At 41.5% G+C, this 23,666-nt stretch overlaps 3 protein-coding genes across 4 annotated transcripts; 1 reads left to right on the forward strand and 2 right to left on the reverse strand.

The window, feature by feature from the left end:
* Positions 1-7,712: 7,712 nt before the first annotated feature.
* On the reverse strand, positions 7,713-8,521 carry LOC146625936 (GTPase IMAP family member 7-like). Of its 2 annotated transcripts, none has more exons than XM_085363078.1 (2): positions 8,506-8,521; positions 7,713-8,413 (listed from the first exon to the last, which is right to left on the reverse strand). In XM_085363078.1, the coding sequence occupies exons 1-2, from the start codon at positions 8,519-8,521 to the stop codon at positions 7,713-7,715; spliced, it is 717 nt and encodes a 238-aa protein (XP_085219204.1). The 2 variants fall into 2 exon arrangements, with proteins under 2 accessions (XP_085219204.1, XP_085219205.1); XM_085363079.1 differs by having other exon boundaries at positions 7,713-8,410; positions 8,503-8,521.
* Positions 8,522-16,987: 8,466 nt separating this feature from the next.
* LOC146625937 (GTPase IMAP family member 7-like) lies at positions 16,988-17,818 on the reverse strand. The gene is made up of 2 exons (XM_085363080.1): positions 17,800-17,818; positions 16,988-17,685 (listed from the first exon to the last, which is right to left on the reverse strand). Exons 1-2 carry the CDS (start codon positions 17,816-17,818, stop codon positions 16,988-16,990), a joined length of 717 nt encoding a protein of 238 aa, XP_085219206.1.
* A 372-nt stretch (positions 17,819-18,190) lies between these two features.
* Positions 18,191-19,506, forward strand: LOC146625938 (uncharacterized). Its single transcript, XM_085363076.1, has 3 exons — positions 18,191-18,342; positions 18,593-18,642; positions 18,914-19,506. The coding sequence occupies exons 1-3, from the start codon at positions 18,191-18,193 to the stop codon at positions 19,504-19,506; spliced, it is 795 nt and encodes a 264-aa protein (XP_085219202.1).
* Positions 19,507-23,666: the final 4,160 nt, after the last annotated feature.

A 23,666-nucleotide genomic window follows, 5' to 3' on the forward strand; every position in this document is an offset into this window, starting at 1 on the left:
GCCTAAGAAATACAGCAAGCTGTCCATACCTGAGGCCTTGGAAACTGCCAAGCAAAGACTCACAGCCTTGGCCAGCCGCTTGAGGAGGTACACCAGAGAGATAGAAGGCAGGAGAATAAACCAGCTGTTCTCCACAGAACCAGCAAAGGTGTACTCTCAGTGGCAAGGGAACAATAAGAGAACAGCACCACCAAGGCTGGAGACGGAGCAATACTGGAAGAGCATATGGGAGAAGGACGCAACCCATAACGGCAATGCTCAGTGGCTAGTGGATCTGAGGGCAGACCACAGCGACCTCCCTGAACAGGGTCCAGTAACCATCACAGTGGCAGATATCCAAGAAAGGGTCTCCAGTATGACGAGTTGGACAGCACCAGGGCCCGACATGGTTCACGCCTACTGGCTGAAGAAGCTGACTGCACTCCACGAGCGTCTGGCAGCACAAATGAACCAGCTGCTAGTTAACGAGAGACACCCGGAATGGCTAACTGAAGGCCGGACGGTCCTGATCCCCAAGGACCCCAAGAAGGGACCGGTCCCCTCCAACTACCGACCAATAACCTGCCTCAGTACTACATGGAAGCTCCTGTCAGGCATCATATCGGCTAAGATGAACAGGCACATGGGTCAATACATGAGCGGGACACAGAAAGGAATTGGCAAGAATACCAGAGGTGCAAAACACCAGCTACTGGTAGACAGAACAATCAGCCGAGACTGCAAGACCAGACTGACCAACCTGTGCACTGCCTGGATTGATTACAAGAAGGCCTATGACTCAATGCCCCACAGCTGGATACTGAAATGCCTAGAATTGTACAAGATCAATGGGACCCTAAGAGCCTTCATCAGGAACTCAATGGGGATGTGGCGTACAACACTAGAGGCCAACTCCAAGCCCATAGCACAAGTTACCATCAAGTGCGGGATCTACCAAGGAGATGCTCTGTCCCCACTGCTGTTCTGCATAGGCCTGAACCCCCTCAGTGAGATCATTAACAAGACTGGCTACGGATACCGACTACGGAACGGAGCAGTTGTCAGCCACCTCCTGTACATGGATGACATCAAGCTGTATGCCAAGAGTGAACGAGACATCGATTCACTGATCCACACTACCAGGCTATACAGCAATGACATTGGAATGTCGTTCGGACTGGAGAAGTGTAGTCGGATGGTAACAAAGAGAGGGAAGGTAGTCAGAACTGAGGGGATTGAACTACCAGAAGGCAACATTGCAGACATAGAGGACAGTTACAAGTACCTGGGGATCCCGCAGGCAAATGGGAACCATGAAGAGGCCGCTAGAAAGGCTGCAACCACCAAGTACCTGCAGAGGGTCAGGCAAGTCCTGAGGAGTCAGCTGAATGGTAAGAACAAGATCCGGGCCATCAACACATACGCCCTGCCCGTGATCAGGTACCCTGCTGGGGTAATAGGCTGGCCAAAGGAGGAGATAGAAGCCACTGACATAAAGACAAGAAAGCTCCTGACCATGCATGGAGGGTTTCACCCCAAGTCCAGCACCCTGAGGCTGTACGCTAAGCGGAAGGAAGGGGGCCGGGGACTGGTGAGTGTCAGCACCACAGTCCAGGATGAGACAAGGAACATCCAAGAATACATTGGGAAGATGGCCCCAACTGACCGAGTGCTCAGTGAATACCTCAGGCAGCAGAAACCCAAGAAAGAGGAGGGAGACGAGGAACCATCATGGAAGGACAGGCCCCTGCACGGTATGTACCACCGGCAGATAGAGGAGGTGGCTGATATCCAGAAATCCTACCAGTGGCTGGACAAAGCTGGACTGAAAGACAGCACAGAGGCACTAATCATGGCAGCACAAGAACAAGCTCTGAGTACAAGATCCATAGAGGCTGGGGTCTATCACACCAGGCAAGACCCCAGGTGCAGGCTGTGTAAAGATGCCCCAGAGACAATCCAGCACATAACAGCAGGGTGCAAGATGCTAGCAGGCAAGGCATACATGGAACGCCATAACCAAGTGGCCGGCATAGTGTACAGGAACATCTGTGCCGAGTATAACCTAGAAGTCCCGAGGTCAAAATGGGAGATGCCCCCAAGGGTGGTGGAGAATGACCGAGCTAAGATCCTGTGGGACTTCCAGATACAGACGGACAAAATGGTGGTGGCTAACCAACCGGACATAGTGGTGGTAGACAAACAGAAGAAGACGGCCGTAGTGATCGATGTAGCGGTTCCGAATGACAGCAATATCAGGAAGAAGGAACACGAGAAGCTGGAGAAATACCAAGGGCTCAGAGAAGAGCTCGAGAGGATGTGGAGGGTGAAGGTAACGGTGGTCCCCGTGGTAATCGGAGCACTAGGTGCGGTGACTCCCAAGCTAGGCGAGTGGCTCCAGCAGATCCCGGGAATAACATCGGAGATCTCTGTCCAGAAGAGCGCAGTCCTGGGAACAGCTAAGATACTGCGCAGGACCCTCAAGCTCCCAGGCCTCTGGTAGAGGACCCGAGCTTGAAGGATAAACCGCCCGCAGGGGCGTGCTGGGTGTTTTTTTTTTTTTTTATATATATATATGTAGATATATGTAGATATATATGTATATATATATGTACTCTCAGTGGCAAGGGAACAATAATAAGAGAACAGCACCACCAAGGCTGGAGAAGGAGCAATACTGGAAGAGCATATGGGAGAAAGACGCAACCCATAACGGCAATGCTCAGTGGCTAGTGGATCTGAGGGCAGACCACAGCGACCTCCCTGAACAGGGTCCAGTAACCATCACAGTGGCAGATATCCAAGAAAGGGTCTCCAGTATGAAGAGTTGGACAGCACCAGGGCCCGACATGGTTCACACCTACTGGCTAAAGAAGCTGACTGCACTCCACGAGCGTCTGGCAGCACAAATGAACCAGCTGCTAATTAACGAGAGACACCCGGAATGGCTAACCGAAGGTCGGACGGTCCTGATCCCCAAGGACCCCAAGAAGGGACCGGTCCCCTCCAACTACCGACCAATAACCTGCCTCAGTACTACATGGAAGCTCCTGTCAGGCATCATATCGGCTAAGATGAACAGGCACATGGGTCAATACATGAGCGGGACACAGAAAGGAATTGGCAAGAATACCAGAGGTGCAAAACACCAGCTACTGGTAGACAGAACAGTCAGCCGAGACTGCAAGACCAGCCTGACCAACCTGTGCACTGCCTGGATTGATTACAAGAAGGCCTATGACTCAATGCCCCACAGCTGGATACTGGAATGCCTAGAATTGTACAAGATCAATGGGAATGGCAAATCAGTTTGCCTTTTTTATTACTTTCCCCTGCCAGCAAATAAAGCTGAGTTTGTTTGTATTTAAACCTGATGCCTGAGTGCCTTCATTTTGCGTCCAACTCCTGCCTGCCACACAGCGACTCATGACAGAATGACGCGACCAGTACATGGACCCAGCAGCACTTGCCCCGTCTGAAGAGCTCAGGGAGGATATAATTTATTCAGTGGATAAATTATGTGACCTGTGGCTGAATCATCCTGGGGAGGAATTTCAGCGTGCTGTAGCGAACCGGCTACAGCGACTGGTTTCTGGTCTCCCCTGGCTTTTGGACTCACTTCACCCACTCATACAGGAGTTTTTCCTTAATGAGCTTCTTCTGCATCCCCCTGTTGCTACCGCTCACCTACCCAACTCGGAGAAAGATGTGCTGCCCAGCCCACCGGACTTGGAGTTGCCCGGCCCATTGGAGCCATCACCGAGGAGGAAGCGGCGGCCACGCCACCGGCGTGTCACCCCACAGCCGGACGTGTCACCCCACAGCCGGATGTCAAAACAGCCGGCTGTGGTGAGCGAAAAGGACACTTTTTCTCTTTCTTCGGGCCATGGGACTATTTATTCTGGGGCTATATTTTTTGCATCAGCTGCTCAGCCACAGGGTCACTTGGCTGCTCAGCCGTTTGTTCCCGCTGGAGGGTCCGAGGGGCCCGTCCAGCAACCTGCTTCCGCTTGAGGGTCCGAGGAACCGCTTCAGCCGTCTGTTCCCGCTGGAGGGTCCGAGGGACCGCTTCAGCCGTCTGTTCCCGCTGGAGGGTCCGAGGGGCCCGTCCAGCCTCCTGCCTCCGCTGGAGGGTCCGAGGGGCCCGTCCAGCAACCACTTGCGGCTCCCACGCCGTCGCCTGCAGCGCCACCACCTTCGCCTGGTCCAGCCTCCGTGTCTTCAGCTCCGCCTGGTCCAGCCTCCGTGTCTTCGCCTTCGGCGTCGCCTGGTCCTGCCTCCGTGTCTTCGCCTTTGGTGTCGCCTGGTCCTGCCTCGCTCCGTCTAGCTTCGTCTGCGCCTGAGGTCCCCATGCCGTCTGGTCCTGTTCGTCCTGCATGTCCGGTCCGGCCAGCACGTCCTGTCCGGCCTGCTCGTCCTGCATGTCCTGTTCGGCCGATGACTGGACGTCGTTGCCATCATGGACGGCTCCCTGAACTACGCCGCCATCATGGACGGCCCCCTGAACTACGTCGCCGCCGGTGCCTCCTGCCCGGCCACCCTCCTGATCTGTTCCGTCGCCGCCGATGCTTCCCGCCTGCCCGGCCTCCTGAATTGTTTTCTGGGCTCTTGGGCTGTCAGCCTCCGGGCCGCCCCCCTGAACTGCCCGGGTTTGGACTGTTGTGCCGTCAGCCTCCGGGCCGGCCCCCTGAACTTTTCGAGACTGTTGCCTGGGCCTCTGCGCCTTTCGTGGGCTCTTTTGTTTGTTTGCTTTTGGACTGTTCCTGGGCCTCAGTGCTGTTGTTTTGGACTTTGTTCCCTGTGTTTTGGTTTCTGGCTCGTTGTGTTTCATTTGTTTCGTGTCTGCCCTGGTCCCACGTCTCTGTTCCCTCTGTAGTGCCTGTCTGTGTGTCTAAGTTCAGTCTGTGTTATGTTTCCTGTTTTACTTTGAAAGTCCGTGTCTCATGTAAATGCGTCTGGTTGTGTTTCCTTTGTCTCGTTAGGCCTGATTTGCCCCAGCTGTGTTTCCCCCCTGTTACTCATTCCCTGATTGCTCCCTCTGTGTATTTAAGCCTTGTGTTTCTCTGTGTCCGTGTCGCGTCGTCCCTCATGCTGTGTGGATCTCCCTGTGTCTCACTGAGTTTTGTTTATGAGTTTCCAGTTTAGTTTAGTTTAGTTTGCCTTTTTTATGACTTTCCCCTGCCAGCAAATAAAGCTGAGTTTGTTTGTGTTTAAACCTCATGCCTGAGTGCCTGCATTTTGCGTCCAACTCCTGCCTGCCACACAGCGACTCATGACAGGCGTAAACACAACATTCAAGATAACAGTTAAAAGTAACGTAACCATAAACAATAGAACAAGAACATCTAAACAGCAACACATGTCCCAAGGCATGATGGGAGACATTTCTGGATGCATTTTTACAATCTAAATATGCATATGTACAAAAAAGTATATTTAAAAAACAAGTAAATTGTTTTTTATTACATTTACAGTGATGTTATGTTATTTTACATTTGACGTGTCAGATCAGTCTACTTATGTAAATGTAATGATATTCTAGAAAAACAGTACACGACTGTAAACTACACAGTAAAATAATTTGACATTACTATTTTTTGGAACAGTGTATAGTAAATAACATTTTTATTAATTCACTTTATTCCATTATTAATGTGCAACTGACTGGTTGACATAAAGTCTGTAGTTACACCTGGACTTGCTGTAGAGGGCAGTCATAAGGAAGAGCTCACTTTGTTATGATCCAGATGCAGTGTGATGTTGTTGGGAATCTTTTTAATTTTCCTAACCTCTGACTTTTAGGTATTTTCATATTTTTAGTTCCAAAACTTTAATTTCATTCACATTTCTCAGTTATTGGGAAACTGTAGAAAATACTCTATTCTGAAAATGGCTACTGAAGGGATTCAAAAATACATCAAATAAACTGGGAACACATACTCGGCCCATGTCTGAGTTAAAAAGTAAGGAAACCAAATACAGCTTTACTGTTTACTGACCAACATTATTTGTCTGCATTCTGATAAATACAACCCCAGTACTATACTCACTGTACATACAGTACATGACGATATTAGTAAGTAATGTAATAACTGAGTAAATGACATATGACACACAAAAAAACCAACACATTGCACGAAACAGGAAGAAGGCAGCTTATTTCCATATATTTTTATACATATGCATAAAATAGCATCATTAAGAAAAAAACATACATGGGCAATTTTGATAGCCATGTTTATGTAGACTGGAAACACCTGGGTCTGGGTGCAGTTCCCCCCTCCAGGGGCAAGAGTACCTAGACCCGGTTCGTAGAGTATGCTTGGGGAGTGTGATAGTGTGTACAGCGTCTCTTTATGTCTGTCTCCACGTTGGTTGAGTGTGGAGTAAGTGCATATGAGAGCATGAGGGTGGGAATGGATGTTTGTGTCTGTGTGTGCCTGTATGTCTGTGTCTATATGTCAGGTTGGGTATCAGACGCCACCTCTCTGGGGACATCTCAGGCCCTCCAAGGTTTGGAGGCCTATCTCCACCCACCACCACTTCCCCTGCCAGTGGCGGACTCCCTCAGGTGTCGGTGCGTTGGTGGTTCTTTGTGTCTGGGGGTGGGCGTCCGGGTACACACCGGCTCACTCCTTGGCGGCCGCTTATCGGGGCCTGGAGCCTGGGGCTCGCTCGGGCCACTTCGGAGGTGGGGTGCCCCCGACCTCTCGGCCTGGGGCTCGGTCACTCAGGCACAGCTGGCTGCCGGCGGAGCTCACGGGCGCGTCACTGCAACTCCCCCTGGCTTCTGCTCCGCGGCTGCTGAGTGAGCCCTCATCTGGGACTCTCCTCAGCTCTTACTGGGACAGTGGCGCAGCTGCCCCTCTGTTGGTCTTCCTTGGTCTCTTGTGTTCTGGGGGCCTCTGGATGTCTGGAGTTTTGATCTCCTCCATACCTTTTTTTTTTTTTTCTCTCTTCCCCCCCTTCTCACCGTCTCTTCCCCCCTTTGGTTTTCTTTCTTTCTCTCCCCCTCTTTCTTTCATTCTTTCCCCCTGTCCTATCCCACAGTTATGTCCGTCCCGTTTGCAACTGAAAATAAAATAAATTCATAATTATAATAAAGGTCAATCAAATGGACCAATATGGCAAGGCCATGATGATCCACTTGGTAAAATAAATCCGCTTGGCATCTTTCTTGGCCTCAAGACAACAATTCTGATGGCTATAGATCCAAACGGGACAAAAAAAAAAAAAAAAAAAAAAAAAAAGAAAGCAGTGTTTTAGAATTAGAAAGAAATGATGACAGCGATGCATTGAAATTATTTATTGAGATATAACATTTAAAAGAATTACACTGAAGCAACAATAAACAATCATTGACAAAATTAAATGCTTTTCACAATATTTTCAGACAAAAATGGCAAAGAAAAGAAAATACATTTCAAACTTCATGCCATCATTTAAAAACAAGTCATTGACTGAAAATATGCATAAAACACACTATTTAAAATAAATTTAACACCAAACCATCAGGGTTGCAAACTCACTACAAATTGGAGCAGATGCAGTAGAGAAAAGCTCTTACTATGATTATTATTTCACTTTATAATGCTTTCCTCTTGAATACCAAAAGATAAAGTTAAATAATGTAGACAGCTGTCTACACTGTAAGTCTGTGTCAGACTAGACTTACAAATGGGTACAGAAACTGTCCTGTTTAGACTAGATTCATCACTATTTATTACAATAATTTAATCTCCATGAAGAACAGTACGAAACATTTTGATACGCTGAAACAGCAACTCAGTGAATTTACACTCATCCACGGCCAATCCCTTACTGTGTGCTTCCTCCACCTGTCTATACATGGCGTTTGTGTAGCGTATGCCTCCATTTGCTGCCACCATGTCATCAATCTTCTTGACCAGCTGCTCCACCTGCTTTCTGTCACTGCTGGTGTTGTCAAAGACGTGGAACCTGTTTCCACAGCTTTCAATGATGTGCTGAAGTCCAAGATCAGCTTCATTTACATACTCCTCTATGGTCATGTCTTCAAGATCGCCGCCACGGGTGAACAGCACAATCATGTGCTGGTTTATCTCTGGGCCAAACAGCTCCTGCAGGGCTTTCACTGAGTTTTTCTCCTCCTTAGTGAATCGACCCACTTGGAAGACCAACAGGAACACATGAGGACCGGGAGAGGAGTCTTCAACACATTTCTTGATTTCTTTTTTGATGAACTCATCTGAATTCGCAACGTCCATGATCCCTGGTGTGTCTACAACACTAACTGACCTGTTACCCATCTGTGCCACACCTTTTTCACAGACCTCGGTCACTGACCCCAGTAAGGGACAAGAGCTGAAATTTGTTTTTCCCAGGATGGTGTTTCCAACAGCGCTCTTACCCACACCAGTTTTCCCAATCATCACAATGCTCAAATCAGGACCTGAAACACAATTCACAATTCACAATTCACTTCACAGGACCTCAAACACAATTCACTACTTTTATTTGATGAAGATTAACTATAAATCTTACATAGTGGAAATGAAGCCATCTTAACTTCGCTGTTGTCACTGCGCAGGTGAGAGAGATGAATGTTAAAGCCTCTGTTCAACACAGTGCTTTTATAGCTTTACAGCTGGCATGCCTCTGGCATTTGACAGTGACAGAGCTGTGGGTTCAAACTGGTTCTTCCAGTTTTGGATTTCTGTTTTACCTTTTGGACATTGTTTGAGGGTAAAAGGAAATAATAACTAGTCTTTCCATGGGTAAAGTGATACAGAAGAAGAGTTTATTTATGTGTGCTTTTGCTAATACTAAATCATTTTTAATTCTTCGTTAAAAATATAAATATTTATCAAAATACATTTTTGATCAACACATTCCTACATTATGTAACTGAGTGAAAAAAATCATGTTGAAATCAATATTTGTGTGATGGAGCTGCTGATAAATCATGTTAAAGTAAAACATAGAAAAAAGAAGAAAATGCAGCTTATCTCTTCTGCATGAAACTTTTGTACCTGGTCACCATTTCTCCCCCCTCTTTTTCTTCAACATTACATCTGAGGTGATGTCTAGTCCTACCCATTGTAACATATAATGGGAAATGCCTGCAATACCTCACCCAGGAGGCATCCTTGTCAGATGCCGGAACCACCCCAACTGGTTCCTTATAATGTGGAGGAGTAGCGGCTCGACTCTGAGCCATTCATGGACGGCCGAACTCTTCAACCTATCTCTAAGTTAGAGACCCGCCACCCTTTGGAGAAAGTTCATTTCTGCCATTATTCATTATCTTGAATGTTGTGTTTACGCCGTGGTGCAGCGTCACTGACAGTTGTTGTTTTGTAGAGAGAGTGCTGTACCATGAGTGACTTCTGTTGTGCTGTTGTTGAACCTTGAGGCACATTGTAGCACAGCAAGTGTTTTAATAAAGACCTCCCCCTACCAGCTTGGGGTTAAACAACAAGCTCAATCTCTCTCTGTGAGCTTCGTTGTTAAGATTTCTCTGCATGCCACAATGTAAAACATTGCACGGACACACTGTGCTAATTATATATTTTGAAAAAGAAATGTAGAGGTAGGAATTGCAATTAATATAAATAACATGACGCTAAGCATCGGCCAATGAATGTGAACTAACAACACGGTCGCGGGTAACGCTGCGACCGTAGGAAAAAACCCTAATATGAAGGTATTTTACTGTGCATTTTACAGTAATGTTCTGTTCTTCTAGAATATCATTAAAGTTACGTAAATAGACTTTGACTTCACATTTTGAATGTAAATTAACGTTAAATCACTGTAATCACTGTAACCTAAAAAATCAGTCAGACAACTACAGCTCATTCAGAACTCTGCTGCTCGAGTCCTCACTAAGACCAAAAAAGTGGACCACATCAGTCCAGCTCTGAGGTCTTTACACTGGCTGCCTGTCCGTCAGAGGATAGACTTTAAAGTTCTGATGCTGGTCTATAAAGCTCTGAATGGTTTAGGACCAAAATACATCAGCGACCTCCTGACCCAGCATGAACCTTCCAGATCCCTCAGGTCATCTGGATCCGGTCTTTTATCAGTTCCCAGAGTCAGAACCAGACACGGAGAAGCTGCATTCAGCTTTTATGCTCCTTATATCTGGAACAAACTCCCAGAAAGCCTCAGATCAGCTGAAACACTCAGTTTATTTAAATCCAGGTTGAAGACTCACCTGTTCTCAGCTGCATTTGAATAAAGCACCAAATCCACACTTTTAAGCTTAAATTTCAAAACTAACATTTTAACTACTGATTTTATCTGTTTTGATTTTATATACTGTTTTGTTTGTTTGTTTGTTTGTTAATTAGTTAGTTTGTTTTATTTGCTTGTTTTAATCAATTTTAAATCATGCTTTTTATTTGTTTTTGTTTCTAATGTCTCTGTAAAGCACTTTGAATCACCTTGTTGTTGAATTGTGCTATACAAATAAACTTGCCTTGCCTTGCCTTGCCTTGCCTAATGTAATACAACATAATTAAATTAAATTAAAATGTATCTGTCTGTACATATGCATATTTAGATTGTTAAAATACAAATGATACAAATGTATCATGATCTCACAAATATCTGTCCGTTATTTGAAAGATCGAATTCAAATGTAATGCTATGGAAAAGTATATAACATGATCCCTATAAGCTTGAGTTGCATCACATAAGTATTATTATCATTGCTAGTTAGGCCGTTCGTGGCTCAAGGGTTGGCAGTTCGCCTTGTGATCAAAAGATTGCCGGTTCGCGCCCCGGCTCGGACACTCTCCGTCGTTGTGTCCGTGGTCAAGACTCTTCATCTACCGCCTACTAGTGATGGCCAAAGGGGCCGATGGTGCGATATGGCAGCCTCGCCTCTGTCCCTGGACATCCAATCAATTATTATTCGAACCAACTGTTAACTGTATATTTCTGTACATTTACGTATTATGATTCATATTTCCACATTCAGTGACCTTGTTTATAGGTAATTTCATTGTTTGATCGCGTAAAAATGTTCCTAATTTAATGTCTAAAAGCACTTGGAAAAGGCAGAATCCCATGTCAAATTAGCGCAGCAAACTCTATTTTCATTACTGAAAATAACCGTATTTTTATGGGACAGTTATTTTCTGTTATTTCACGGTCGTATTTTGGCGCCCCAGCTGCCGGAAGATTACCGTTGTTTTACGATGTTTTTTGTAACAGTGCAGTTATTTATCAAGTGCATTCATTGCTGGTGAATTTAAAGGACAGCGTGTGGTTGAAGAATTTGTCACTTCTAAAATATTCTTTTTACATTTCACCTTCTGGTTTCATCTAAGGCTGTGAACGACAGAATGATCCCAGCATAATGAAGCATATCTGGAATGCATCCAAACAAACTAGTCAATTGTAAATCACTATTAATGAAACTTTTTTGTATGGATAATATCAAGCCAAAACATGCAACCTAAATTCCAGAAAAAATGCGTCGTTCTTAAAGTTTGAGCAACTAAAATACTTGAAAATCACATTATGAATCACATGAATGTTCAAACTAAGAATTTTTTATGCACAAAAATTAAATAAAATTGTATAAAAAAGTAAAATTTCATGGTTTAATCATTTGTTGTGTCATTTACATTCTGTTATAGAGAAAATATTAGGTCATGTGATTTGAAAGTCTTTTAGTTTACATTTTGTTAAAATTCAAAGAATGTCCCAACTTTTCTGGAATTCGTGTTTCACATGATCACATTTGATAGTCATGTTTTGAATGACTATCACTGTGATAAATCATGTTTGTCACAGTGTTTTGTTCTGTTTTTATATAATGGTCTGTAAGACACACATCTGTAGTAATCTGAATGTACATTGTATCACTAATGAGAGTTTCACAACTACAATTGTAAGAGCCAGATAAGAATTATTTGATTGTCTTTAGCTATAAGCCAAAAACACAAAAAATAAAAACAGAAAGTAATCAAAATAGAATATATAAAAAGTTACCTTTTTTAATTAAACTACAAAAAAGTGATTTTTCATGGTAGTTTTTTTATGATAGTTTCACAGACTGCCTATATTTTATTAAATTAAATGAAGACATTAACACACATATTTCAAAACAATACATCGTCTTTCTTACAAACACACATTGCGCCGTGATTCTCTTGTGAGTCATAAAGTTTTGCCACAGGGTGGCAGAACTTCAATACAACCAGAGCACGAATGTCGGTTTTTAGAAAAGAGAACATGATTTTGAATTTTATTTGATGTAAAATTTTAACAAAAAAGTTCTAACGTTTTTTACTTTGTGTCAAGTTTTTAGAAATTTAGACACAGTTTTTGGGAATGTATTTAAATATTTTCAGAAATACCCATACATTCAGAAATATATCACTCTGAAGCTGGTTCCAGTTGTAGATTGTTTTATATTCATAGGTCATGTTAATCAGTTATTTCTGTGAACGTTCAAATTGGGTGGTGTATCACATTTATAGTTAGTAGACATGCTTCAACACATTGGATTTTTCTTCAGGTTTCTAAGATTGTCTTCATCTGAATGGGTAAAGAATATTTAGGGTACAAAAAAACTGTCTACACTGCAAAAACTCAAAATCTTAAAACATATATTTGTCTTATTTCTAGTCAAAATAATCTCATTTCACTTAAACTAAGACACATTCAGCTACAGAGTAACATTTTAGTGACATGGGTTATAAGCTGTGTCCAAATTCAGAGGCTGCATCCCCCTGAGGACCCGGCCTTCGCAGTCTATGTGGGCCGAGTCCTCCGAAGGCCGGGTAGGCCGGAAGTGAGCAGCTGTGAAATTGGCCTTCAGATTTGCGTCACCAGCTGTCTCGGTGGAGTTTAATAAACCTCGCCACCGTGTCCTGGAGGAACGTTTCCTCCAGGACACAATGGATGGATTTCCTTGTTTTTTTTTACGCAACCTCTTCTGACCGTTCTCCCTGATGTGATGTTTGTGTAATGTATGTATGGTCAGAAAACGTTCAATTTCGCTGCAGGCAACTGCAAGTGACAAATAAAGGCTCATAACTGCCTGAGAGAACAAGATAAACATCAGCTGAAACCAGGCAATGACAGTTTTGCTGATTAATATGTATACAAGGAACATCCTGCTTTTCTTCCTCATGGCATGGCTTTAAGGAAGTGATTTCCTCACAGCAAACCTTCCTGAATGTTTGTGTTTCATTATGAGCTTCTTCAGGTGTCAGTGAAAACACTCTGGGTGGAATCCAACAGGTGTTACAGGTTTTTCCACATCATTATCAAACTTTCTGTCACATTTGTTCAGGTCCTACAACAACATCCCTGTTTTTTTCTAAGAAGCCTTGAACAATTTATTACTTGTAGATAGGCCAGTAGTTTCTTAATGAAAAGTAACAGCTGTGGTTTCCACTGTACTTCCTACATAGTAATCTAGCCACATTACAGATTTTATCTGAATTTCTATAAAACTAAATCCCTTTCTAAACCTAATTCTAAGTAAATAACAGTAATCATACTCATGAGAAAAACATATATGACAAAAGGATTCATTTCGTGTTTTTTTTTTTCATTTTTCTTATTTGAAAATAACTGGACGGTTCTCTTTTTTTCCTTGTTAGATTTGTTTTGAGGAAACAAATAAAGCACATAGACATATATTTTAAGTACAGAAAGCAACTGGCCAGTCTCTGTCACTAGCATAAAGTCAGATTAGATGTTAGCTAGAAAGCACTAAGATGTAGAAAAAAAAGTGCTTATATGAATTACTGAATGAGGATTTTTTTTAAGCACTACTCAAATAGAGTAGAAAAGTGCATTAAGGCAACCAGTGAATTTATCAGCACACTGGATGTATGATGGTAGAGCGCAATAGTAATCATCTGAAGATGTAGTTCTGTCTCCTTATAAAGATGACTTGGCTGAGCACAAACCACATTTTTGTGATTACTAATGATTCTCTGTTAGAAAATCAGAAATTGTCGTCATAGTGGCTTCAACTGTAACTACTTTAAAAGACACAAATCTTTCTTCCAGCTCCTGAAAACAATAGAATAATTGCTTATTTGTTTTCTGAGTGCTGATGATTGCATTGTTTTCTTTTTGGTGCCTTTTTTTAATTTACATGTTACAAGGAACTTCCTGGTTTTCTCTCTGACCACATGTCTTTAAGAAAAGTATTTCCTCACGAAAACCTTCCTGAATCTTTCTGTATGATTATGAGATTGTCTGTGGGTTTGCACCTACAGTTTACAAGTTTTTTTTTTCACATCACCAACTTCTGTGACAACTTCCTGTCAAATTTGTTCCATCCTCTCACCAAAATCCTTGTTCCTTTTCAAGAGGCTATGAACGCCCATTAATGATTTTAATCATAGGAAAGTAGTGTTGGACCAAATGTTAAAAGATCACAGCACAACTTCGTGTTGGCTCATTGTGTCCAACAAAAATATCCAGAACACCTCAGATAGATTATTCTCTGAATGAAAAGTATGACAGCGATACTTTTGACTTCTAAAAAGTGGAAAAACTGTTCATAATAGATGATGTTCTTAAGAATCTCAGAATGGTGGCTGTAAAGAAGCCATTCTTAATGAAGGGACACTGGGAGAAAAGGCTGACGGACAACAAGAAATTAGGTCTTAAAGAGTAATTAACCTGAATTTGAAAATTTTGGTTCAAATCATCAACATGTACCGAGGAGCTCTGGAGAGAGGTACTATAGAGAGTTTTTACAGCCATCTGTAAAACAGGGTGTAGGCTCTGTCATGGTTTGGTGTTGGAGATCTTGTCAAATCTGATAAAAAATTTGAAAACAAGAAAAGTAAGTATCTTGATGCATGCTCATTCATCCAAGTAAGGGCATCCCAAAATTCACTTCATCCGGAGGTAACGAAACGTTTCTCCCGCTGAAAACATTACGTCCAGATATACTGAATCAGCTTTTGAGGCAGAAAAGTAAGGTTAGATTTCGATGCACAATGTGATATCATCTGGAAAGAATGTGACTGGCAGTGGCTTAATTCTCTTCATGAGAATGATCTCAAACACACTGACACTGCAATAAAATCATACCTGGCTGGAAAAACACCATGAGTCAAGGTTTGGCCTTCCCAGAGTTTTCTAAATAAAAACATGACATGCTTAGCTTCTAGATCTAATCTGTGGTAAACACAATGACGCAAATCATTAATAAGCAGAGGAAATGTAACAACAGACAAACAGAGACTGCAGCGTGTTGTGCGCTCTGCTGAGAAGGTGATCGGCTGCAGACTCCCATCTCTGCAGGACCTGTACACCTCCAGGACATTGCGGCGTGCAGCTCGGATCTCAGCTGACCCTTCTCACCCTGGACACAGTCTGTTTGACCTGCTCCCCTCAGGCAGGAGGCACCGGTCCATTCGCACCAGAACCTCTCGCCATAAGAACAGTTTCTTCCCCTCTGCTGTCAGACACATGAACAATAACCGTATGACTGTTCCCATCACTAACACATGACCCTACGCTGTGTTCACTGCATCATTCCATGTTTGGCACTGATCACCACCTGCACTCATGTATATATCATGTATATATTTATCTATTTAGCACTTTTAATTCTTATTCTTATTTTTATTTCATGTCTATTTAAGCGTAATTTATGACAGTATGTTTGCACTAAAGCACCGCAGCAATTTCCTAATGTTGTAAACCTGCTCAACATTTGGCAATAAAACCCTTTCTGATTCTGATTCTGATACAAAAGTTACTGACGTACATAGATCCAAAAACTCACAGTCTTCCCAAAAAAGAAGATAACTGGGTCAATGCTGGTCAAATACGTAAATGGACAGATAAATATTATCTGTAAGAGACTTTATTCCAGACACAAGTGGATACCCCAGTATAGGTTTCAAATATTTTTTATTGATCTTATACAGTGTATGTTCTGTTTAGAGAGAAGAGGACGATACAACTTACCCACATATGTCTTTTATATATTTCTGGAAAATTATACGTTGTGAATGCCATTAAATATAATTTAACTTCTACATTACCATTACTCACAGTGAGAAAGCTTTGTGGATTTGTTAAAAGTACAATCAACAAAATCAGCGTACATTCTTGTGAAAGGTGAAACTGTTTAAACATAAATGGAGTGAACTCACTTCAGTGGATATTTCATTTAAACCATTTTTTTATTCATACTCACATTTACTTAAAGAAATTAACACTCAAAAAAAAAGCATTTGGACAGTATTACCGTTGGTGAGAGTAGTCTAAGGTCAGAATACATCAGTAGGATGTCCTTGAGACTATGCCAGTGCAACTTAGTTAACCAGGATCCTTTCCAACACAAAGCTACACTATCATGCCATCTGTGTGCTGTCATGAGACAAACAAAGATGACATAAAATTGGATATGCAATGTGACGTGGAAATACCTGGATGTTAAAACATATATTTAGTAAATAAAGCTGATTCTGATTCAGATTGTGAAAGTGGGGTTTTATACTTAGACATGACTGATGACAGTGATGTATTTAAATTATTTATTTAGGTAAAACATCAAAATGGACAATGTTGAAGCAACAATTAACAATCATGAACCCAAAGGAAATTTTTCTTCACAATAATTTCATTTAAACAACCAGAAAACAGACAAAAAAACAAACAAATAAAATTCAAACTTCTCCTCTTAGAAGTCATAATTCATCATTTCAAAATCACACAAAAATACAAAATACAGTTCAGTTCAGATATCACAAACCACCCTGATTATAAACTCGCTACAAGCTGGAGCAGATGAAGCAGAGACAAGAAACACTTTGAAAGCACAGCTTGTATTATGATTAGTATTTCACTTTAATACAATGTCAAACAATCAGCAACCGATATCTTCATTATTTTTTGTGATAACTCAAATAAAATGATCCTAAACAGCTTTCTACACTGTGTCATTCTAAACAGACTTCATGCTTTCATGTGTATGTACAAAAACTGTCCAGTTCAGTCTAGATCGTGTACTATTTATCACAACAGTTTAATCTCTCCCAAGAAGAATACGAAAAAGTCTGACACGCTTAAGCAGCGGCTCAGTGAACCTATACCGCTGCAGTGTCAATCCCAGTCTGTGTGCTTCCTCCACCTCCTTGTACATGGCGTCTGTGTAGTGTGTGCCTCTATTTTCTGCCATCATGTTATCAATCTTCTTGACCAGCTCCACCACCTGCTTTTTGTCGCTGCTGGTGTTGTCAAAGACGTGGTACCTGTTTCCACAGCTTTCAATGATGTGCTTTAGCCCAGGCTCAGCTTCACGTACATACTGCTCTATGGTCATGCCTCCAAGATCACCACCACGGGTGAAGAGCACAATCATGTACTTGTTTGCCTCGGGGCCAAACAGCTCCTGCAGGGCTTCCACTGAGTTTTTCTCTTCTTTGGTGAATCGACCCACTTGGATGACCAACAGGAACACATGAGGACCGGGACAGGAGACTTCAACACAACGCACAATTTCTCTTTTGATGAGCTCATCTGATTTTGCAGTGTCCAGGATCCCTGGTGTGTCTACAACACTAACTACTCTATTACCCCACTGAGTCACACCTTTTTGACAGACCTCAGTCACCGACCCAGATAAAGGGCAAGATCTGAAACGTTTGTTTCCCAGGATGGTGTTCCCAACAGCACTCTTGCCCACACCAGTTTTTCCAATCATCACAATCCTCAAATCAGGACCTGAAACACAATTGACTAATTTGATTTAACTCATATACACAAGGGTGTAATAAGAACCTTAGTGAAAACTTTCCAAGGTAACAAACCAACCTAAAGATTAACTTTAGGTCTTACCTGCTGGAAACAAATCCATCTTAATGTCACTGTTGTCACTGCACAGGTGAGAGGGATGAATGATAAAGCTTCTGTTAAACACATCTTTTATTTATAGCTCCACAGAGGACACACCTCCTCCTGTAGCTGACAGGTATAGAGGGCAGCACAGTCTGCACTCACTGCACAGACTGTGCTGCACCTGATTGAAGAGCCACCACTCACAGTGAGTTTTGCTTGTAAACTTTTCTTTGCTTTGTAGCAATAAAATAAAAGGACAGTTATTAAAGGTATTGCAGATAAAAAGAGAAAGAAAACCTTTCTGATTTCATATCACATCACGCTTTATTTTCACAATCTCTCAAGTCCTGCAGTCTATGATTTATAATTTAAAATGTAAAATACTTAATGAATGTACTTCAGCAAAAGTGAAGAGTTCAGAGTTTTGCTGCTTCTGACTTATGAACCCACAGATCACTCATTCAGTTTCTGCAGTATGGGTCTCCGGCAGAGCAGTAATTCAAGGAGATGTGAACCGAAACAACTCATAACAACCAATGCCAGGTAAAGCTGAAAGTGCAGAACTGTTGAGCTAGCATTAGGGCTTACCTTATTTAAATAAAAATGAAAAACATATTCTCTTTAACCATGTGCACATATGCTATGAAAAACTCTGGTAATGTATTTTACAAGGGGCTCTGATTTTTTTTATATATATATATATTGTTAGAAACAACAAATAAGTGTTTATAAAACAAAAAAAAGAGTTTTTGAGCTGAGGTGGGTTTATTTTTTCTCTGTTATTAAATTGTAGGCCTGACTATGGATCACAAACTGGACCGTACACTACTGAGCCACAAGCAGGTGAACCCCAATGCTTCTAAGCAGCATTTTAGAAGTTCATATTAAAAAATGGGTTATTAAATAGGGATTATGCAGACGGTTGTTATAAGCAAAGAGTCCTTCATGATCCAAGAAAGACTTCAAATAGTAAGACTGGATTTACTAATGTTAAATAAGCTCTTTTGTGTATTTTAGTGCAACTGTGGGAGTTTACGTTTTCATTATTTATAGATTTTGAATGTAATGCAATGAGGGATTTCGCTGACATTATCATCATTATAAACTTATTCAGGAAGACGCACTCCAGCCATATGGAACATTGTCCTTTTGGGAATGTCTGGGAGTGGAAAGAGTGCGAGTGGGAACAGCATCCTCAGAGAGAAACGCTTCATATCTAGACCCAGCTCCAAGCCGATCACCTCAGAGTGCCAAGTGGCAGAAACTAAAGTGAATGATTTCCATGTATGTGTGATCGATACTCCTGACATCTTTGATGATGACATTGCACCGTCAGTTAGGGACAAACATGTAAAAAAGTGCAAACAGCTTTGTGAGTCAGGACCTTGTGTGTATGTACTTGTATTACATGTGAGCAGATTTACAAATGGTGAGAGAGATATCTTTAAAAAGTTGGAAAAAGCGTTTGGGAGCAAAGTTAAAGAACAAACAATTATCCTGTTCACCAGAGGAGACGACCTGCGGCAGGCAGAAATTAAGTTTGAGGATTTCCTACGTACCTGTCAACCTGAGCTGAAAGCAATAATTCAGAAATGTGACAACAGGTGTGTTCTCTTTGAGAACAGCAGGCAAAATGACAGTCAGGTACAGAAGCTACTGGAGACAGGGATGAACCTAATCCAAAACCAGCAGACGTTCCTGTATTAGGTCAGGAAATAAATTGGAAGTGGGATTTTTTATTTTGGTGTGTGCAAAGACACACATAAGGGCATGAACACAGTTATAAACTGCATTTTTTTGTGTGTTTTCTTCTTGATTTCATATTAATCAGCATTCAAACAAGGAAACAAGGAATTATTTCTGAACTATTTAAACGTTTTTATACACTTTTATCTAACAAATCAGTGAAAGTTTGTCATCTTTTGTAAACTGCAAAATAATAATCTGAAATTCAATAAAAATAAACTTGTCAGTACATAAAGTGTCTCTGTTTTCCACCACACTGATTCAGACAAACACAGAGAAAAGACAAAGCAGCTAGATTGTCACGGTCTGGCTGGGGCAGACCGTAGGTGTTGGCAAAAGGACCCAAACCCAACTCCATAAACTGAACGTGGCGTAGATTTAACAGAAAATAAGCCGTTTATTGAGGCCAGCAAAAAGGGAGTACAACAGCAGGACACAGGTGAACACTAAACCATAGCCTAAACTGGGTGAACTAAAGCTAAACATGAAAAACCTTAAACGTGGTGAACTGACATAGAATGCTGAAGTGAGGGTATGGATGAGCAGACGACCTGACAAATGACATGCAAAAACAGAGGACTTAAATACACACATGAGGTGATCAGGGGAAGTGGAGACACATGAGGAAACAGCTGACTAACATGAACCTAATGACAGGAGCAGTGAAGCTAAATACAAAGAACCAAGAACACACGACTCCTTCCAAAATAAAACAGGAAACATAATGAAACGCAGACATGACAACCAGAACTTGACAACGTAAGACACAGACATGAAACACATGAAGAGCAGGGGAGACTTAACATGGGTTGGAAACACGAGGGGGAATTAATAAGAACTAAAATCACCTAGACATGGTAACAAATGAACTTAGAAAACCTGAAGGGCTTAACATAAACTATAAACATCAAAATGAACTAAAACTCAAAACACTGGGTCATAAGACCCAGGACCGTGACATAGATGTTCAAAAAAATCTCAAAGATAACAACATAACAGCTGAATACATATTTCTGTGATGTTCTGAAAATGAATTTGTGTTCTGTCGTATAACAGTATAAAGTGCAATGTGGTCAGGAGTTGCATCCAAAGGGAGGGCATGAGCTGTTCACTAAACTCTAATTTTAAATAACTTTACATAATACACATGAAAGCCAGTTCAGAGTGAAGAGCCAGTGACAGCAATTTGTTACCAAGAACTAAGTAAGTAAGTAAGTAAGTAAAATTTATTTTTATAGCACTTTTCACAGATAAAAAAATCACAAAGTGCTTTACAACACAGAAAATGGAAATATAAAACAATATAACAGTAAATAAAACAGCAAATAAAACAATGTAATATAATAAAACTATAAAAACAGCATAAGAGGAAATTAATCAAATGCTTTTCTAAATAAAAATGTCTTCAGCTGTTTCTTAAAAGAATCAATGGAGTCCGTGCAGCGAAGAGACAGTGGAAGAGAATTCCACAACCGTGGTGCCACCGTCTGAAAGGCCCGATCACCACGAGTTTTAAAACGAGTGCGCGGTACCACCAGCAGTCTCTGATCTAATGACCTTAAAGCCCGAGAAGATGTATGTGGTTTCAGCAGGTCAGATAAATATTGAGGAGCCTGACCATGTAGGGCCCTAAAGGTTAGAGCTAAAATTTTAAAATGAAACCTAAAACTTACAGGCAACCAGTGAAGGGAGGCTAAAACTGGAGTGATATGCGATCTTCTCTTGGTGCCTGTTAAGAGATGTGCTGCAGCGTTCTGCACAGTCTGAAGACGATTTAAGGCTGATTTGTTAAAACAAGTAAAAAGGCCATTAGAGTAGTCTAAACGAGAAGAAATAAAAGCATGAATAATCATCTGAAGTTCAAGCTTTGATACCGTTAGTCTGAGTTTAGAAATATTCCGTAAATGATAAAAACAGTTTCGGACCAGCTGCTTAGAGTGCTGCTCGAGCAACACCGAGGTTTCTAAGGCTCGATTTTACATAGGGGTCTAAGAAGCTGATATGCTGCCTGATTTCTGGGACCATGTGGTCTGGAGCAATAATTAGAGTTTCTGTTTTATCAGAGTTTAGTTGGAGAAAATTGTCATTTAACTATTGGTTGATTTCTGTCAGGCAATTACTTAAATTAGACAATTTATAAAACTCAGACATTTTGAAGGAACAGTATAGTTGGATGTCATCAGCATAGCGATGATAGGAGATATATTTATAGTGCTTAATAATTTGGCCTAGGGGAAATACATAAAGTAGAAATAGAATTGGACCCAGAACAGATCCCTGAGGTACCCCACACGGCAAAACTGTTGATTCTGATGTGACATGATTCATGCAAACAGTAAAAGATCTCTCAGACAGATATGATATAAACCATTTTAAAACAACACCAGTAATCCCAAACAAGTTCTCGAGTCTGTTTATCATGATACTGTGATCTACAGTGTCAAAAGCAGAGCTGAGATCCAACAGGACCAGCACTGTGTATTCTCCAGAGTCTGCTGCCATCAAGATACTCTAAGTAAGGCCGTTTCAGTGGAATGCAATTTACGAAAACCAGACTGGAAAGTATCCATAACAGCATTTTTATCCAGGAGATAGTTAAGTTGTTCTACTACTACTTTTTCTAAAATTTTCGATATAAAAGACAATTTGGATATTTTCCTATAACTGTTAGGAAGAGATGGATCCAGCTGGGGTTTCTTTAATATTGGCTCGACGATAGCTTGTTTTTATAGAAGCTGGGAACTGAGCCAGTATGAAGAGAAGTATTTATCATTTCCACAATACAGGGGCCAATGGAATCAAACACACTAGTGAAAAGTGAAGATGGAAGGACATCAAGGGGGCTTGAAGTCTGTTTTATATGACAAAGCAGGCCTCTGATGTCTTGTAATGTAACAGGAGTAAAAGAGGACCAAGTATCAGAGGAGGGCAAGTTGAAAGTCTGATATTGAGAAGATGATGGACAGATATTAGACCTGATGGCAATGACCTTATTTCTGAAATAGTTCATAAACTCATTGCATTCGGACGTTGAGTGAACTGGTGCACAAGGAGCATCAGGAGAAACAATGCTCTTAATTGTTTTAAACAAGAATTTGGGGTATTTCTTTTTTGAAGCTATGAAGTGTGAAAAATACTCTGTTCTAGCATTTTTCCACATGTCATTTAGTAAGACGATAGATTCTTTAAGGTGTAACTTATAAACCTCAAGCTTGGAAGCCTTCCACAAACGTTCCAGCTTGCGACAGTATCTCCTGAAATTACGAATGTTTTCATTTAGCCAAGGATGAGATTTCAAACGTAGGACAGTACTTTTTTTCAGAGGTGCCACTATGTTTAAAATAGAATTACACTGGTTATTAAAGGATGAGACAAGAGAGTCCAAATCATTGTAAGTCATTTCAGCGTCAAACATGACAGAGAACCTTTTGCCGGCGTTCAGGTTTATGATTCGCCTTTCAATCGTTATTTTGGGTTAAAGTTAAGTTAAAATATATGCAGCTATGGTCACTCACATGAACATCTTCCACACGAATGTCATTTATATTTAAACCCAAGGAGAAAACAAGGTCCAATGTGTGACCCTTTACATGTGTAGGGCCAGAAACATGCTGCATAAAATTAAAAGACTCTGTGATAGTCATGAAGTCAGCAGCCATATTACAGGATGTATCATCAATATGAAGGTTAAAATCTCCCAACATTACCACCTTCTCTAATTTAATAATGGATGACAGGAGGTCATTAAATTCAGTTAAAAAGACTCCGGCAGGGCCAGGAGGTCAGTAGATTAAAATACAATATAAGGTGAGCAAAGAGCCGACCTTGATCATCTGCAGTTCAGATGAGGTAAAGGAATCCGAGTTCATCAGTCTGCATGTGAATCTGTCCTGGTGCACAACAGCGAGACCTCCGCCACGTCCCGAAAGACGTGGAGTTCCGATGACGGAGCAGCCAGTCGAACAAATTTCCTTCAGATGTATATAATCCACGTTTTGTTGCCACGTCTCAGTTAAACACAAGAAGTTGAGAGATTCCTTTATAAAAAGATCGTTTAAAATAAACGATTTGTTTGTGATTGAGCGAGTGTTGAGCAGGGCAAACCTGATTGATGACGTTTG

This window comes from Diplotaxodon limnothrissa, linkage group LG9 (assembly GCF_057381915.1).
Source record: "Diplotaxodon limnothrissa isolate DT_005_m linkage group LG9, D_limnothrissa_male_GT1.1, whole genome shotgun sequence".
Classification (NCBI taxonomy): domain Eukaryota; kingdom Metazoa; phylum Chordata; class Actinopteri; order Cichliformes; family Cichlidae; genus Diplotaxodon; species Diplotaxodon limnothrissa.

Coding starts and splice junctions, on each gene's coding strand:
- LOC146625938 (XM_085363076.1), top strand. CDS start 18,191: ATGTACTTCAGCAAAAGTGAAGAGTTCAGAGTTTTGCTGCTTCTGACT. Junction 18,343..18,592: donor CTCATAACAACCAATGCCAG/GTAAAGCTGAAA, acceptor ATTAAATTGTAG/GCCTGACTATGGATCACAAA. Junction 18,643..18,913: donor CACTACTGAGCCACAAGCAG/GTGAACCCCAAT, acceptor AAACTTATTCAG/GAAGACGCACTCCAGCCATA.